The sequence below is a fragment of the Balaenoptera borealis genome (assembly GCF_965194805.1).
Source record: "Balaenoptera borealis genome assembly, chromosome: 20".
In the NCBI taxonomy this organism is placed as follows: domain Eukaryota; kingdom Metazoa; phylum Chordata; class Mammalia; order Artiodactyla; family Balaenopteridae; genus Balaenoptera; species Balaenoptera borealis.
In genome coordinates this window covers 57,608,872-57,627,822 of record NC_138879.1, presented here as the reverse complement: position 1 = coordinate 57,627,822, position 18,951 = coordinate 57,608,872, and the positions used below count along the sequence as shown (strand labels likewise).

Below are 18,951 nucleotides of genomic sequence, written 5' to 3'. Positions count from 1 at the left end.
TCCTGAAAAGGGGACATGCCCCAAAGTCCTGTGCTTGGCCTTCCGCTCTGGTCACTCTACGCTTGACCCCTGGCAACCCCGCTCACCACCACAGCTTCACAGTCAGCCCTGCGCTGAAGACCGCGTGCTCTTCCGGCCCAGTGGTCTAGCTCAGCTCCTGTCCTTCACAGCCAGCGCTCGCTGGACCTCTCCACCCGGATATGCGAGCAGCAACTCGAATTCTGTGTGTCCAAAACTGTTCTCCCCCCAAACCTGGTTCTCCCTTCATTGTTCACATTCTCAAGTCTCAACACAACCATTCATCCAGTCTTCCACAGCAGAAGGCCCCAAGTTGTCCCAGAGCAGGGGCAGCAAACTCAAGTGCCTGCAGGGGCACCCAGGTGACGAAGTTATTTTTTTATTTAAGAAACAAGTGTATAGGTCTTAACATGGTCTCTTCTACACAGTTTGCAGATGTCACCCCATTTAAAACTCAGTATTGACCTAGGAAGTAGGTATCATTATTATCCCTACTTTACAGATGGGTAAACTGAGGCACAGAGATGTATGGAACTTGCTCAAGGTCACTCAACTAGTGAGAGCGAGGATTTGACGGCAGGGACTCCAGCCCAGAGGTCACTACTCTACGTTCTCTCTCAGAACTGGGCTGGGTGGAGGATAGTAAGGAGCAAAGGGCCCAGGACCGGGGAAGACTTGTTCCACCTAACAGCAGTCAAGACTCCTTGCAAGTCCGTGTCCTAAACCTTCTACCTTATGGCCCCCAGTACTCCACCACGTCTACCTGAGGTTCTGTGCATTCCACTTCCTTAATATTTCTCTCTCTCTCTCCCCCCTTTTCTCCTTAACTCAGCCCCAAGTCATTTCTCAGTTGACCACCACTGATTTGTTTGCCATCATCCTTGCCTCTCACTAGTCCATGCTCTATAGCTGGGGTCAGCAAACTTTTTCTCTAAAGGGCCAGACAGGAAATATTCCAGGCTTTCCAGGACATAAGTTTTCTGTGGCAATGACTCAATTCTCCCGAGGTAGCATGACATCAGCACAGAACCAACGGCTGTGGCCGTGTTCCAATAAAACTTTATTTACAAAATCAGACAAGCTTTGCTCAACAGTGTAGTCACCAGCTTTCTTCGAGAGAAACACTCTACATTCCCGCACATGTGGGACAATCCCAGGGGCCCTACAAGAAGCAAAGCACAGCAGTGAGCTGGGAGTCCCAGTGCCCGTGGGTTCACTGCCCATCAAGCCCAGCAGTGCAGTCCTTCTTGTTCCCAGAACTGAAACGGAACACATTATCTTACTGCATCGTTACAGGGCAGCAGGCGTGAACACACAAAAGACAAGGAAATAAGGAGGATAAATATTCTGTGTTAACTGCAAATAAAAGTGAGACTATTTTTAGTACAATATGTTTAGGGTAATACTATTTACTATTCTGTGTAAACAGAATTCCAAAAATTTGATTTCAAATCCCAATTAAGTTGAAGAGAGGAAAAATACTAAGAGGGGACCTGTAGTTTCAAAATCATTCCTTTTGGGGCAGTAACAAAATTAGCATTTTGTTTAACAAAAAAAAAAAAAAAACAACAACAGTCTCAAGTAAGAATCTGACTAGACCGGAAAAACAAAGTACCTGTGAGTTTGATTTTGGACAGCCGAGCCAAAATTCCTGGCAAATCATCCACACGCAGCTTCATCTCTTTCCACTGCTTTTCTTCTTTTGTCTCTGTTCCCACAGCTATAGAGCCTTCAATTACTGGGGTGGGTTCTAGTTCTATCGATTCTTTTTCATTTGGCTTTCTGGACAGAGATAGGCTTGGGGGCGAAAGAGGTCTCATCTTGTATATTTCGGTTTTGGCCTCATCCAAAGATGCTTTTTCAAGGAAAGGAGATGGCACTGGTTCCGGCTTTGGTTTTATTTGCTGGTTGAAGCTTCTGTTCAGTCGTGTGACATACTGAATAAAAAAGGTACACGTTACTAGGAAACCAAGGCCCAAAATGCTCTTAAATGGTTGTTCAGTAGCACCTTCCATCAGTCCAACTTGTACAATACCTAAAAGATTTTCCTATACCTTTATAAATACTCACTGACGTAACCCGTGTTAGAGTGTATTACATGGGAATCACTCTACTAAGAAATATGGAGAATACAATTAACTGGTTTTTCAAATTCTACGGCTTAGAAAATCCTAGGAATTTAAGTTCCTTGAAAGAAAGATAAATTTAGTTCATATTTATCTCCCCCAGAATTTCCCTCCATGTAGTACCAGAAACTGGAGGTTTCATATTCCAAATACAATGAAAAAGTTTTCTATAATCAAGAGCCAAGGCAACCTGTTGACTTTCCATGTTCCCAGGTGAACAGTGCATGCAGACGTACTCTGTGGGGGGCACAACCCAGGGCTCAGTGACCTCAGGGCAGTGGGTGTGGGGAAAGAATTGGATTTTAGAGTCAGATAATCTCTTATTACTTACTAGCAAAAAGGAGTAACTATGACTAATATCCTTGAGGCACTTTACAGTTTTATATAACATATATCTTTAGAGTTTATCGAATACATATCTCATTCAATGTTCCCAAAAGTTGTTAAAAAAGATGGATCATTATTAATTATCTCTCACTTTAATTTTCAAATGAGGAAACCAAGGCTCGGAAATAAACTGACAGAGACGAGAATCAACAACTAGTTACTTATAGATGCCCCTGGGACTTGGAGCAACCTATCCTGATAACTAGTTAAGCAATTTTTCATTACATCACAAAGACTTGAAATTACATATACTCGTCTTAGAAAGGAGTTACAAACTCATGAATGAATTCAGAGTTCTATTTACATAAAAAAGGCATTAAACATATTTGAGTTTCTCTTCTAAATATCCATTATCCTCGATCACCAACTTTAAAAGTCTGAACATTTCTGGAAATTAAAATCTCTCATCAAAACAATGAGTTTCATTAAGATTTTAAAAGTTAAAGTGGGCATTTTAAGTTAAAAAAAAAAGGTGAGAGAAATGTCAAATAGGACTTCAGAGTATGAATTTGCTATTCTGTCCTGCTTGCACTGAAATCATGAGTTTTTAGCTGTCGTTTCTTCATCCTATGATCCTTTGCCATTTGAGAAAGTGGCAAATGTAAGTTACCACACTGCCAATACCATGAAGTCGACCTGGACAAAATCCTACAAGAGGACTGAGCTGTATTACCAACGCCCACTGTAAAATGCCCAGCAAATCACAAACTCAATTTGTTTGAATCTGCTCAGAAGGGCATGTGTTTAAAAGACTTTTGAATACACTGCTGATGTTAGAAGACAGGAAGGTCACACGGTTAAAGCAATTATTTCTGTATTCACAGAACTTTAAAGAATTTAAAAAGATGCATCATAACAGTTCAGCTTTTCCTAATTGTGGCCTAGTCGAAACATGCCAGCAGTTTTCAATCTTTTCCCAAACTTAATCAATAAGTTCAAGATCATACTTCAAAACTCAGACACCAGAATTATTCTGGTTTCAGTTAAGCATAAACAGAACAAGGGATTAAAGTTGTGGATAAACTTCAGACCACATGAAATAAAAGTCCTTTTCAAAGAGTACTTCTTAAAACTCTTCTTACAGTCCCCTCACACAGGGAAAGTAAAGGCAGGGAGCACAAAGTGAGGATGGTCTTCTGAACGTACCATGTGCCTGAGGAAGTTAAAGTGCTGAAATGTAACCCACTGTTGATTGACGTTCCTGAGAAGATGCAGGAACCTACGAGGTGACTCCTGCAAGGCTCTCCTTTCTAGATACCAGACACATCCTCCTACCCAGCCTGTAATAGAGAGGAAGGGGGAAAAAATGTTAAAATCGTTAATACTTCTCACCAAGTGATGACTGGACCTACCCAGAAGCAGAGCCCGCACCACGGTAAGCAACACATGAGTGATGGGTCAGAACTTTGAAATGACTTGATCCAGACCTGTGAATGAACGGTATTGATCAGCCCTGCTCACTGTTTAAGTGAGCGTAATTCTCCAGCAGGGCTAGGGAACTTTTTCATCTCAGGATCATTAGGCTTTTATTATATCAAATGCTGAAATGACCAAACCATAGATCTTTTTAAGAATAAAATATAAGGCTTCCCTGGTGGCGCAGTGGTTAAGAATCCGCCTGCCAATGCAGGGCACACGGGTTCGAGCCCTGGTTCGGGAAGATCCCACATGCCGCGGAGCAACTAAGCCCATGCGCCACAATTACTGAGCCTGCACTCTACAGCCTGCGAGCCACAACTACTGAGCCCACGTGCCACAACTCCTGAAGCCCGAGCGCCTAGAGCCTGTGCTCTGCAACAAGAGAAGGCACCGCAATGAGAAGCCCACGCACCGCAACGAAGAGTAGCCCCCGCTCGCCACAACTGGAGAAAGCCCGCGCGCAGCAACAAAGACCCAATGCAGCCAAAAATAAATAAATTAAATAAATAAATTAAAAATTTTTAAAAATTTTAAAAAAAGAATAAAATATATAACAATCAGTTCAGTCACTTTTTAAAAAGTATAAAATAAGAAGCAGAATTTTTCTCAAAAAATAACAGTAAAATGGAAGATATGTTTCAGATTAGTATTTTGGCCATGTCAGGTAAGCCAAGGAAAAGGGAGAGGAAATAGCTCTCAATAAAGTATGAGTCTATCAACCTAGTTAGGAAGAAGCTATTTTTGTTGTATCCGAATTTGGCTTTTAATCATTTCTCTCTAAACCTTCTCTCAAACATCAGCAAATCTAATGCTTCCATGTAAGGCCTCATCCTGGGCAAGCCTTCGAAAGGACCACAGCACAGACCCCCCCCCCTTTCTTTTAAGTCTCTCCTTCCATGGCTTCCATGACCCTAAGGACCCCTGGTTCTCTGCCGCCCACAACTTACCACTTCTCGGGTTCTCGCAGTAGCTCCTCTTGCTGTGTCAGCCATGTGAAGGCAGTTGTGTCGCTGCTGTTCTGAGCGCTACATACTGTCCCTGAACAAACGTAATTCCAGGGTAATTGTTCATCTTCAACCCATTTCTAGAGTCACTACGCCTCTTTCCATCTGCTGAGTATCTCCACGTGGATGGGTTCTAGTATGTCTCTGAGAACGTTACTCTCACCCTTATCTCTACTCTGTTCCCTACTGCTGATAGAACCATCGCCTACTTGAGATTCCAGGACCACCTTGAACTCTTCCTTCATCACCTAATAATCATCAACTCCAGTCAACGCTGAAACACTGGTCAAATCTGTCCACTTCTTTCCCTGCCGCTGAGAGATACAGACCCTTGTCATCTCACACTTGGACTACGGTACAGGCATGGGATTCAAGCCACTTGCCCTGACTTAGGTTAACTCTCTTTCCTCTCCAACCCAAGTCTCATAGAGCCAACGGTTTCCTTCTGAAGCCTGGAATACACATTACCTGCCCAAACCTGTACCTATGACTCGCTGTCTCGTGCCCTGCACGGCACGCGCCACCATTCCAGCTCGTGCATCTTCGCTGACGCTGCTTCCTTGCTGGCACGGTCCTGCCTCCGCCCGCTGCCTGTAAAATGTCAAAGTCTCCTTCAACTACTCTATCACTTCACACTCTTTTTGTGTGGCACTTCTTTCTTTCTTTCTTTTTTAAGATTTTTTTTTGATTGTTGCTCCACAACAAGAGAAGCCACCGCAATGAGAAGCCCGCGCACCGCAACGAAGAGTAGCCCCCGCTCACTACAACTAGAGAAAGCCTGCGTGCAGCAACGAAGACCCAATGCAGCCAAAAATAAATAAATAAATAAATAAATAAATTTAAAAAAAAAAAAAATGAAGTGCACAGATAAGAAGCTGAAAGGTCCTGAAAAGTTTTTAATGGCTATAAAATTCTTTGAAGCTTTAGAAGAACAGTCAGGCATGACCACTAGGTACCTGATACAGTCCCTATTTACCCTTCTGCCACCTTCCCCCCATGCTGCTTCCATATCAAGCTCTTACAGTGGATCTTCCAAGTGGATCATAGCAGGTTGCACAGACCACTTACTAGCAGATCTTTTGGCGATTATGTTCATAGCTTCAGGAAGCTAATAAGCTGTCTGTTAATTCCCCCCATACCTGCATCAAAAAGACGGGTCCAGCAACAAACCATGTGGAATATGCAGCCCACTTACTGAACTGGGGAATTCTAAGTAGTCAGGCGGACTTGTCCTATAGGAAGCTGAAAATACAGAACTGAAAGGCAGAAAAGCAGCCAATCTTGAGGAATGCACATTGGAAAAACCTCCCTACAGAGGTGATAATTCAAGCGCTAAGAAAGGATGAGCTCTCTGAGAATGAGTGTCTAGGGTCAGGATCAAACACTCACAGTCAGGGATGGGAGAAGGCAACAAAGAAATTCAAAAAGAACTACAGACCCTTTAAATAAAATGTATCATTATGGAAAATCCCAGTCATATGCAATAGCAGAAGAACACAATGAGCCCCCATCACTGATCCCCCAGCTTCAACAACTACCAAACCTCGGCCAATCTTGTTTCATGTATACACACTCCCACTTCTCACCCTCCTGCCCTCCTTTTGAACCAGAAGAGACCTTTGAGATCATCTAGTTGAATTGCCTCATTTTATAGACCCAGAGGGAGTCCACCTCCAACATGGGCCACCAGCACCACATTCGTCACCCATCAGTTACCATCCTAAACTACGGGGGTGGAGGGGGGCAAAACAGTTCCCAACCTCCAGTTTAATAACTCCATCAGGAGAAATTTCATTCATTCACACGTAATTATTCAGCACCAACAATGCACCCCCGGTACTGTGTCGGGCACTGGGGACACAGAGGTGAACCAGAGAGATACCGTCCCTGCCTGCACAAGGTTCAATCTCCTAGTTCAGAGAAACACGTAATAAACCGGTTATAAATAAACAACTACAGACTGTGCTAACCATCATGAAAGAAACAGGGTGATGCAAGAAAAGAGGGGCGGGGGGCTCTCCTTAGATAGGGTGGTCAGGCCTCTCTGAACAGATAACATTTGAGCTGAGACCGAGCCAAGGGGCAGGAAAGTGCATCCCACTTTCAACATATAGCTATGACAGGTCCTTGGCGTGGAGGGATTATATCAGGGACCACACTAATGGAGAAAGACAAAAGTCTGGGGGTCAGGGGGTGGTTATGGCCCGCTGTCTGAGGTGGTCATCATCTTTATCATCGCCATCATGACCCTTTATCCTGGAACAAGGCTTCCGGGTTGGGGGGTGGGGGAGAAAAGCACTTGCCCGGTCCTTACAAGTGGGACGTACGAGTAACTTACAAATGGCTAGGACCTAAGACTCTAATAAGCCAAGAGGCTCGTGGAGCCCCCAGGTTCTACCCCGTCCTCTCTCCCGCAGCCTCCAGTCTCTGAAAACTGAAAGAAGCACCAGACACCGCGCCCACCGCCCCGGGGGGAGGAGGAGATGGAGACGGTGCGGACCACCGGGGCCCAAGTGCAAGACTAGACCCTAGCTCCGTGGCCTCTTCACGTCAGGCTACTCCAAAAGTCACTTCCCGCACTGGTGCCCCGCCGACCTCGCCAAGGGCTCCCAAGGTTGCAGGCAGGCGGAACCACGGCGTCACACGTGACAAAGAGAAGAAAATTCCCCCAAAGTGGTGCCCGAGAACGGGAGCAGTACCTGTCAGGACGCGCGAAGAGAGAGTATGCGGGGATGCGGCCATCACGCACGAGTCCGGCGGCCCCGCGGAGTCCCCGCGTCCTCTCTCCTCACCGGCTGCTGGGCGCCGCCATCTTCTTTCCCCGCCCCCCGTGAGAGAAGCGGGAGCTTCCGGTTCGTCACTTCCGGCGGGCGGGACGCGGAAGTGGAGGCCTGTGGCCTGAGGGGCGTTGACCGGCCGCCGGGCCGGAGCGCGCTGGGCCTAGGGCCCGGGACCCGAGGTACCTTCGCGGAGCGCGAGGAGCGCGGGGCGGCGGAGACTTCCGAGGAAAGGCCGCGCGCGACGGTGGACCCGCGCCTCCCGCCCCGAGGCCGGCATCCCTGGCCGGACCCGAGGGGCCTGGCGCTTGGGCAGGGCCGGCCGCGGGCTGCTCGCGGGCCGCTTGCAGTTACCTCCGGGATCCTTTTGGGCCACCGAGGCGCCGGGAGGAAATGGTTCTGGGGACGGTGCCCCCAGCTTCCAGCCCCATCAGTTACAGCTTTACCATATTCGCTGTCAGATGCGGGGAGCGATGCACTCGGGCTCCTGGCCCCTGAGCCACGCCGAGGAGTCGTCAGGAGCATCTCGGGACGAGGAAGGTGCGTGCAGAGTTTAAGGTTCCGGGCTCTGGAGTGACCTCTGTATTCCTGGCTCCACCTCCTGGCCTCCTGACCTGTTGAGCAAACGACCTAAGTCCCCTGAACCTCGGTTATGTCGCTGTGCGACGGGGATCATAATAGCATATGTCCCATAAGATGGTTGAGAGAATTAAATGATGTCTCTGCAGTGGGTACCCAGCCAGACTCCTGTCACGGCCAAGAACTGATAAGTTATCATTCGTGTCTGATTAGGAGGGCAGGTTTCAGCGCTCCTCCTTTCGTCTGGTTTTGGTGTTGGGAGTTCCGCAGCTAACGGTGCACTGAAGGGAAGAGATTCAGCTTTTGAAAGAGAAGAAATAGGTAACTGGGTTCTAGGAGGGTAACTTCTCTGTCTTCAGTGATAAGGAGGTAGGTGGTCACGTGGGTCATCTCGGCTAGCATTGCCGGGCACGGGGGTTCCGAGAAGAATGAGACCCCCTGACTGTGTGGGAGCTGACAACGGTACCAGTGGGGCGAGAGGGGTTGTCAGTTAGCAAGGTCAGTGTGATGGTGGTGATGTAGAAAGTGCTGCAGAAACCCAGGTTGAGGTAGCAGTTCTGTGTGGTTGGTCAGGGAAGGCTTCGGCGATTTAAACTTGGTACTCGGTTGGAGGAGCAGTGGATTTTTCCTGCATACAAGGAAAGGAAAGGATATTCCCTGAAGAGGTAAACAGCATTAAATACTATGTTAAAAGTTTTCAAAAGGCCTTGTCATTTTCCATGTGCTTTTTAGAAACGTTTGGTGTTGACATCCACAGGAAAAGGTAACCTCTTTTGAATAACAAGTTAAGGCTCAAAGAGTTTTATCCGCCCAAAGTCACCTAGCTGCTGAGTTCCAGACCAAGACCAGAACCCCTGATACCTGTTACCACGTGATTTCCACCGTGCCTTACGGCCTTATTCACCCAAGCGTCTTGAAGAGCCACAGCCTCTGTGATTTGTAAAACACAGAGAATTTCAACCTTGGCTGCCTGTCAGCATCACCTGTAGGGCTTTAAAAATTACAGATGCCTGAGCCACCTCCAGACCTGTTAAATTAGAAAGGGTGGGGAATGGATGGAATGGACCTATAATTTTCTTTTTAAAGCATCACAGGTGATTTTGGTACACGGAACTGAGAATTACTAGATTCCAACTTTTCTTTCTTTTTTTGACAACACAGCTATGTCTAAAAAGTTGATTCACATGAGTGTTAATGTTTCATGCACTCCGAAAATATGAATTCCTGAGTCCTCTAGGCTTGTGATAGACAAGAAGTTTAATAGACATGTTCCTCCTTGGCCAACAGATTTTTCTCTTCATTTTCAGTTCTTTCCAGAAATGGGGGCAAAGTCAAGTCCATGAATGAATGCATAAGTTTTTATTTATTGAGAGAAACCAGTCAGTGTCATATGGGAAAAAAGGCCTGAACGATGAATACCTTCTGATGAGGTTGGTCAGGAAGTGCATTCATTGTAATTAAGTTAGCCCATGTCAATAATCCCAAAGCATAGGCCCCGGAAAAGTAATCCCTGGAGATACTTCTGGGAGGAAGAGAATTCCACTGCCCTGTGCGGTGATTTGGCTGCCTGTAGCTGCAAGGGAGGCTGACAAAGCAGAGAGCAGGATTGCAGTGATGAGCTTCGGCCAGTCACAATCCATCCCCCAGACATCGTGCTGTCTGGAATCAAACCACAGTGATGTTAAACTAAGAAACAAGTAGAGAAGGGATTTTGGTTAAAATCCAAAATGGCAGCTAAAAGGGTGTGCCACGGTTTTGTTGAACCTGTTGTTTTCCAAACATTTTGGAAACAAACCCTTGTGTGAAATACCCTGAAAACTTGGGAAGTGCCAGCCTCTCTCACACACACACACAGCCAAACATACGAACAATTTGGGGCTTGGACTATGTTTGTGTTGACAGTTCTCACTTATTCTAAGGTGAATCAGACTTCCTGATTTGGAATAATCTTGCGTCATTAGACTTACTTTTCCTGGACAGGTTTCCTTAGAAAATGCCATATACAAGCTCTGCCCTTCAGTCACTGTAGATGAATAGGACATGTAGAGATGGGCCTCAACAGCCATATAACTGCACCTTTTCATTTTATAGATTTGGAAACTGAGGTCCAGAGAGGTTAAGTAATTTACTCTGAGTGATAGAACTTTGTCTCCAGACACCCAGGCCAGCATTTTTCCATCTCATTATATTGTCTTTCTTGTCCCTCACTCTATCTGTGGCATCTTCACTCATGAAATTATGTAGGACTTCACAACTATATATATTTATTTGACTTTGGATTTTTAAATTTTTACATTTCAAGTAAAATAAATATGTTTCGTAGATTTTTGTACAATATGTTTTTAATTACCTGCTTATTTTGTTTAATATTGCTTATGACAAGAGATATAAAGAACTAAAAGCATTATTTTTAGCTAAAAGCATAGTTTTAATTAGCCCACAGTTACTGAAAGTTGAGTTGTATTCAATTTTATGTTAATGTGGTCATTAACTACAGTTATCACTTGCATATGTATTTTTAAACGTGATTCTGAATAATCAATGTAAAGCTTTGTACTTTGTCTCTTAAAACTAATGTTATCACGGTTTACCTAGATAATGGCTTAGCACCCAATTAAAAACCAAGCTGCCCTCAAGTCCCACTTTGTCCTGTAGTGGATTTGCGTCAGAATTTGAAAGCAGAATCTCAGAGTTTCTCCTTGGAGAGTCTGTACGGAATCCAATCTGCATTTTATTCCATCTGATGTGACTTCTGAGTGCATGCTAACTCTCTCAAAGCCTTGATGAATTTACTGCAATAGATACAGACGTAGCTTCCTCTAGGCAAAATCCCAACCTAGTATGCAGGATGTAATCAGTTAGCACAGAATTATCCATCTAAAAGCAAAATAGATTTCAAAGCCCAAGGATAGGCAAAGGATCTGAAGAGAGTTTTTCCAAAGAAGATATACAAATGGCCATAAGTACATGAAAAGGTGGTCAACAGCATTAGCAGTCAGAGAAATAAGACTTAAAATCAAATTGGAACCCTGATGTGCTACTGGTGGGAATGTAAAATGGTGCAGCTGCCTTTGAAAACAGTCTGGCAGTTTTTCAAAAAGTTAAATAAGGGGCTGTCATATGACCCAGCAGTTCCACTCCTAGATGGAGAAATGAAGACATACTTACTCAACAATAGAAAGACAAGGTTCTTCCCCTGTTCCCATGATGTTGGGGGTAGGTGGTGACAAGACAGGCCTGGTTTGCTTCTTGCTTGAGGGAGGCCTCCCTCCTGCTGGGAAAGGCCGATGCTCAGGCCCCTTCCAGTGAGCTGGGCTCCCACCGGATGTAGCTCTGCTCGCCAGCGTCAGGGCTCCCACACAAGTATGTGTGTCCAGAGCCTCAGTGTGATAATAAACTGGCTTTTACCCACGCTTATCCTCCTCTGGAGGCTTAGCAAAGGTGACCACTGCTACAGTAGGCAACTCAGGTGTGGGGAAGCGTGGAGTATTTCAGGACCCTGCCTTTGGCCATGGCTTCATGGTGGTGATGCTGGGTCAAGTCAGGTCAGGAGACTGATGTTAATTAGGCAATCGAAAGGGTTAAAAAGAACTCTGAGTGTCACAGAGGTAGCAACTTCAGAGGGCAGCTACCACCTCTGTAACTGGATGATGGGAATGAGGCCAGGCTTACTACAGCGTGGAAACCGAGAGGAACAGGCACTGCTCTACTGATGCGCTGATCTCTGCGGGGGACCTGACCAAGCTGGATCTTAAGGTGTTAGAAAAGCTGTACGTGGCCTCAGCCGCTGCTGCTGGGGCGAAGGAGCACTGGAGTGAGGTGCCCAGGGGCCGCAGGCAGACGGGAAGCAGGTGGGAGGAGGGAGCCCTGCCCTCTCCGTCCTGCAGTGCCGCTGGCCCATCTTGGCAGAGCCGAGCGGTGAGAGAGCCTGCAGGAGCGTGGTTTGCAGACTCCCAGCTCCAGCACCACCAGGCGCCGGATACAGGGTAAGTTTGGAGCCAGGACAGATAACTGCTGTGAGTTCTCAGGTGAACAGACGTTCCACTGTACGTGTACAGATTAGGGTTTACAAATCAGCCTCCTATGAGCTTGAATAACCTAAATCAGTTCCTCAGATCTCTTAATAGTTCCTCCAAGGTGACCAGTAAGGATCCTGGTCCAAGGTCACTCCAGTCAGACATTACCCCTCAGCTGTAACCTCTTCCAGCTCTACACCCCAGAGCTGATTCCATCCAGGAGCTTGGGGACATCATAAGTGGAAAGCGAAGTTCAGGAATGCAGGAAAATGAAACAGCCACAGGGAAATGCACTCGAGCAAATACTGTTCACTGCCGCGGCCTTCCACCTTCGTTAATCAACAGGCCACGATTTTAAGGGAAGCAGTACCTGCAGCCCAGGAGGTGAGTCACGATGGCCTCCAGTCAAACAGAGGGATCTCAGCCACACTTGCCCAGAGTTCCTGACAGCCGGGGAGGCCATATGACCCAGTTCCGGCTAAAGAGAGAGAAGGAGAAACCTGCAGACAAGGTTGCTAGGAAAAACCTCGTTCACTACCGAAGGTGTGCAAAGGGCGGTGCTCTGGGCCTTTCCCTTCCTTTCATTCTCAGGAAGCAGGGCTGAAAGTGGAATCCCTGGCACTGAGGCAGCCGTCTCGCAATTGTGAAGTGATGAAAAAACATGCCAGGGAAGGCGGAGTAGGAAAAAGAGAGCCCAGGTTCTAGATGAACTTGTTGGGCCACTGCTCCAAGCCTGGAACATCTATCTGCAGACTTACTGCTATAAGCGTACTGTTCTGCTTAAGCTCCTTTCCGGGTTTCCGGTTCGTTGCATCCCTGATGGGACATTCAGGAGTGGGGCCGGGGAGCCGAGTGACCTGCACCAGAGCTTGCCGAGGAAGACCGCATGGAGAAGCAACCCAGATCATGTCAGACCGCTGAAACGCATGCCGTGTCTAACAAAAATAACACAAACTCAACATGGTGGCTGTTTCCAATAGGATATAAGTCCACAACGGTTTAAATAAAACAAATAAAAGATGCAGTTTTGTGCAGACGAGCTTCTTGTCTTGTTTCTTGGCTGTTTACTGTGCACCCAGTTCCTTTGCTGATGTCAAAATGTCCTGCTTCCCCACATCAGGAAAGCATCCCTTTTCTGGTTTCCTCCTCCTTGGAATCTTGAAGCCTCATGAAGAATATAGTGGAATGCTCCAAGTGTAGCAGGAAACAAATCCTGTTGGCCACTACTGGTTGAGAAACTCATAACCCATAAAGAGCATCCCTAAACACCTAAACACACATTTTTCTATTAGCTACCAGGAACTCTTAAAAATGGTTCTTATATATTCTGGTAAATGACCTGTCAGTGTTATAAAACTAGAGAATTCCAAGGTACAAGGAGATTTGCTAAATGCAAATTAATAAGAAGAATCCCAGCAAGGTTATTCTCAGAACAAAAATAATTAGCAAGCTACTAGGAAAGTGTAAACATCAGATCTTTTCTAAAATCAGTTATTAGTTCTCATCTATGGATCTTCTTTCTCCCTGCATTTGTACCTTTAAGACAATTGATAGCAGGAAATGAAGATGTTGATTTCTTTTTTGAAATAAGTATCAATGCATATTTGCAAAAATATGCCATTTCTTTAGCATTTACGGTGCATTAAGTGCTTTATCATGACATCATTTACTTTTCTCCAGAACCCAGATGTGTGTCATTCCCATTTTCAGATGAAGAGCTTGAGACCTTAAAAGATTTTAAAAGATTAAATAATTTTTCCAAGTTCACATAGCTAGAAAATAAGTACCACAACTAGAATTTAAACCTGCCTGATTTACAAGGGATGTGTTCTTAATCCTAATACTGGGCCGTCTCCCATATTTTATGTATTATAGAGTCCTCTTTATCTGGCATTTTTTCATACTAGTCTAGAGTTTCACATTTCATCAAACAAGTGAAGTTATTGTAGTCCGGCCTCAAAAAATTACTTGATTTTGCGTTTTCTGAGTTGGGTTCAATTTCCTTTGACCTCAGTTTCTGGGTATATAGAACAGGAATACTAATACCAGTTCCACCACTTCAATTACATTGCACTTTCAGTACTTAATGAGAGTTCATGTCTGGACACCTTCAAATAGTACTCATTCCGGAGACCTACCCAATCAAAAATCTTTGGGGGTGGGCCTGGGAATCCAGAGTTAAGCAAAATGACTTTATTATTTTTAGAAAATCACATAAGCTTTGTGTAAAATGTCAAGAGTACAGAAAAAGAAAGCAAGCATTCCCAGGAGAAAGGGTCCCCAAGGAAGATGGTGATGGTGGTGATGGTGGCCATGATGATGATAACAGCACAGACACCCCCTGTATTCTTAGATTCTTCCTGTGTCCCAGAATTTATGTACCTTGTCTCATCTAATCACATTTCACCTTCGCAACAACCTTACAGCTAACAGACGATTATCCACATTTATAGATAAAGTAATCGAAGCTCATAGTCTGAGAAATCTGTATTAGGTTCCTAGGGCTGCAATAACAAAGTACCACAAACTGGGTGGCTTAAGACAACAGGTGTGTAGCGTCCCCCAGTTGTGGAGCCTGGAAGTCTGAAATCAAGGTATCAGCAGGGCCACGGTCCCTCGGAAGCCTCTGTGGAGCATCCTTCCTGCCTTTTTCCAGCTTCTGAGAGACCCAGGCATTCAGTTCCCAGGCTGTGTCAGCCGAACTCCAATCTCTGCCTCAGTCTTCACATGGCAGTCTTCCTTCTGTGTCTGTCTTCACAAGGCATTCTCTGCTCTGTGTGTGTCTCTGTCCAAATTTCTCTCTTTTAAGGACATGAGTCTAATTGGATGAGGGCCCACCCTAAGGACTTCATCTTAATTTGATTACATCTGCAGAGATCCTATTTCCAAAGAAGGTGACATTCCCAGATCCTGGGGTACAGGACTTCAACATGTCTTTCTAGGGGACACAATTCAACCCATAACACTATCCAAGGATACAACGGCTAGTAAACTGCAGGACTGGATTTGAACTTGGGTGATGCTAGAATCTGGCCCCGTGGTCATCAGCCACCACATATCCTGTCTCGGGAAGGCACTCGGGGACATTGTGCTGCAGTGCCTCAAACAGGGGGGAGGTGTAATAAGTGGGGAGAAAAATCTTGCAACTGTTCAGTAACTATTTACAAGAGAACAAAACTCTGGGCGAGTCTCTGACATTTCCTCTGCAACAGTTAGATGCCAAATGACTCCACACTGTTCTGAGGGGGAAAAAGTTATGAGCTAAGAACCTTATACCCAGCAATTTCTCTTTCAGTGGGACAGGCGGGCGTTCTCAGGAATGCAAGGGCTCAGAAAATATTCCACGTGTTGAAAAACTATTTGAAGATACATTCCAGTGGTTCAGAGGGTTTGAGATTATACAGACCAGAAAAAAAATCTCAAAAATAATTTAGAAACCAACATAGGGATTGCCAGCTTTTAACTGTGTAAAGGCATTTATAACAAATCAAACTACCATCTAGTGTTCATATAATGGCTTCATAAAAGATTGATCATTTAATGCCAAAAATATTAAAAGAATATAATCTGATAGCTACTTAAATGGAATAGTTTAGCTTTATGGAAAAAATATTTGTATTTAATATATTTTACCCCAGAGGAGCGAAGAACTTTTTCTGTAGATAAGATCTCACCCATGAATGGGTGTTTGAGAATCAGGAGCTCACAGGAACCTAAAGAAGGACAAGTGAAAATGTGTTCTGGCTAGCATTCAGGATTTATGCCACTGGGGGGAAAATATGATTTGAAACTGACCATAATCATTTCCATCTTCTCAGGAAAGTTTCAGTGGGAAAATCAGTCTTTGCAGTTGCTACTCCCTTCCACATACAGAGGGTAGAGGGAAGGAGATAACTTATTCCCTCAGCTGACATCTGGGTTTCCACTTAGTCTTTCCAAGTTCTCATGAAAATATCCATGAAAGGACCACTAGTTTAAAATAATGGTTTGCATTCGCACATTTAATTACTTCTCCCTCCCCGATTCTCTATAAAAAGAACATGTCTGCATTTCAAACTGAGGGTTTGCCCATTTGGCTATAATTTCTGAGAATTTCTGCAAATTAGAGTACAGGTGAGGCCAGAGTGAGAAAAGAACCCATCAGTCTACAATTCATGACATGTAAAGGGTGAGACTCATGTATGGAGAAAGAGGAGGGGCCGCCTAGCAAAATTCAACCAGTACCTCCCTCCCCAAACTCAGAGCCAGAGGGGCTGGGAGCCAGGACAAACAGAATCTGGAAGCCAGTGTATCAGGTACAGACACAGAGGCTGCTTGAAGCGTTCAATCACACTTATACTTGGAATGAGTTCCTGGACTAAGTAAAGAAGGGCAGCCGTGAAGCTGGCTTAAAACTGAGGAAGTGGGTGTGAGTTGGGAAATGCTGCCCTGGAACCTTTGCCCTAGAGCCCTCGCTAAGGGTGAGCTAGAATGACAATCAGGTACTGAGACTTCTGAGGCACCATGGTGAAGTTCTTCCCCCGTATCTGTTCCCTTCCTCGCCTGCTAGGCACATGGACCTTCTGTATGGTATGAAGTAATACTATGGTAAATCAAGTCACAATTTCCCTATCACAGTAACTGCAGAGATATCAATCCGAAGACACACTGAATAAGAAATTTGCAACCTTTCCTAAGGGACTATACGATGGTAACAAGTCCTCAAATCTAAATGACTTGACACCAACAAAAGGGTTTACTTCTTGCTCACTTAAAGCCTGATGCAAGCTGGGTGACTCGTCAAGGCTGCCATCCTCCAAGCAGTAACACAAAGATCCAGGCTGCTTCTGTGTTGTGGCTCCACCATTCTCAATATGTCCTGTATGGTCACCACCTTATCAAAGAAAGAGACTCGCGTGTACGCATCAAAAATGGCAAATGTCTTTTATACTCCCAGCCCATTGCTCAGAACTAATCAAATGTCCCCAACATAACTGCAATGCAAGGGCATCTGAGAAATGTAGGTAAGCAATGAAACATATGGGTATTACTCTGCCACAGGGACATAAAAGAAGACTTGGATAAAATGAAAGGCATACCATGCTTCTGTATCAGGAGAGATAATATTGTAGTGATGTTAATTCTCTCCAGTATAATATAGGGCTGTAACATAATCCTGACACAGTACTTAATAAAATAACCCCAGAGTTCTTCAGGAAGAATAAATGAGCAAGAATAGCCAAGAAAAGTTAGAAAGTAAAGTAGAATAAGGCAGGGCTCTCCACCAAGGTGATAAATGTATTGTGAAGCTCCAGTTGTTAAAGTAATTTGGTGGTACTTGCCCAAGAATAGATAACAAGATCATTGGAACAAAATGACAAGTCTAAGAACAGACCAAAGGGTATATACACATTTAGCGTATTTAGATAAGAGCAGCATGCTAAATAAGTATGGAAAAGAATATTTAGCTGAAGCATTTAGCATAGGGGCCACCGAATCAACACTTGGGAGGAATGTTAAGTCTGTACCTCACACTGAACTCCAAAATCTATTTCAGACGGATTGAAAAGTTTAAATGAGTTAATAGAGGGAAATAAAGGCTTGGGAAGGACCGTCTCAGCATGACTTAGGTCAAAGGATCCATAAAGATGCATGCGTTTTTCTTTTAACCTAAAAATTTTAAACTTTTCTCTGTCCCAAACAACAGATCAAGTTAAAAGGCAATCAAAAATGAGGAAATCAACTGCATCACATATGACAGACAAGGGAGTACCACTCTTAACATGTGAACAGCTCTAGAGATAAATGATAAATGCACAAAATTATATGAATGAAAAGACATGGGTTTTTTTTGGATAAACATACAAATTTCAATATCATTAGGGTCAAAATACAAATTCAGAAAAACTGGTATAGTCTTCTACCTACTGAATTGGCAAAGATTAAAAAAAGTGATAATTGGTGCTGTTAGGGTGCAGGGTGACGGGGAGTATACGTTTATATCCAGTCGGCCCTCCATATCCACGGGTTCCACATCCGTGGATCCAACCAACTTCCAATTGAAAATATATTTTTTTAAATTCCAGAAAGTTCCTAAAAGCAAAACTTGAATTTGCTACACACCAGCAACTATTTACATAGCATTTACCTTGTATTAGAAGTAATCTGGAGATGATTTAAAGTATATGGTAAGATGTGCATAGGTAAACGGGAGGTTCTGGAATCAGGCCTCTGTGGATACTGACAACTGCACTCTCTCTGGAGGGCAGTTTGTTAAAAGTCTCCAAAAGTTTCTATCTGGGCATTCTACTTCTAGGAATTTATTCTAAGGAAATAATGATACATTTGTAGAATTAATTATTTATTAAAATCGTCATCCAATCTCAGTTTTAGGAGCAAAAGTTTGAAAACAACCTAAATGTTCAGTAATAATTCTTGGTAAATATCCAGTATGTCTTGACTGAATAAATTGTTTTATGTCCACATGCACAGACATTGTAAATATTGTAAAGTTTGTTTATAGGCATTAAAATGTTCATAGGCTATATCTGAATGAACAAAGCAAACTACCTACAGTATGTTCCTATTTTAATTTCGCAGTTTATATATGCCTTAAAAAATTCTAGAAACATTCGTTCAAAATTAA

General features: G+C 44.3%; 2 protein-coding genes across 15 annotated transcripts in view; one reads left to right on the top strand and one right to left on the bottom strand.

The window, feature by feature from the left end:
* COX10 (cytochrome c oxidase assembly factor heme A:farnesyltransferase COX10) overlaps positions 1-7,781 on the bottom strand; it is a 109,075-nt gene extending 101,294 nt beyond the window's left edge. For both annotated transcript variants that reach the window (XM_082373366.1, XM_082373367.1), the window contains exons 1-3: positions 7,654-7,781; positions 3,678-3,811; positions 1,634-1,955 (exon numbers count right to left, since the gene is read on the bottom strand). In XM_082373366.1, coding sequence (XP_082229492.1) covers positions 1,634-1,955; positions 3,678-3,811; positions 7,654-7,696 — 499 coding nt within the window. In that variant the 5' untranslated portion in view covers positions 7,697-7,781. The remainder of the gene's footprint in view (positions 1-1,633; positions 1,956-3,677; positions 3,812-7,653) is intronic.
* Positions 7,679-18,951, top strand: part of LOC309618899 (uncharacterized protein) — a gene marked incomplete at its 5' end in the record, with an annotated part of 56,884 nt that continues 45,611 nt past the window's right edge. For 6 of the 13 annotated variants that reach the window (XR_014238666.1, XR_014238667.1, XM_082373381.1 and 3 more), the window contains one exon: positions 7,679-8,271. Coding sequence is in view for 5 of the 13 variants with exons in the window: in XM_082373381.1 (XP_082229507.1) it covers positions 7,679-8,271 (593 nt within the window). Of the gene's footprint in view, positions 8,272-9,042; positions 12,297-12,517; positions 17,972-18,951 lie in introns of those variants that run through there. The other 7 variants (XR_014238668.1, XR_014238670.1, XM_082373383.1 and 4 more) reach the window with 7 other exon arrangements.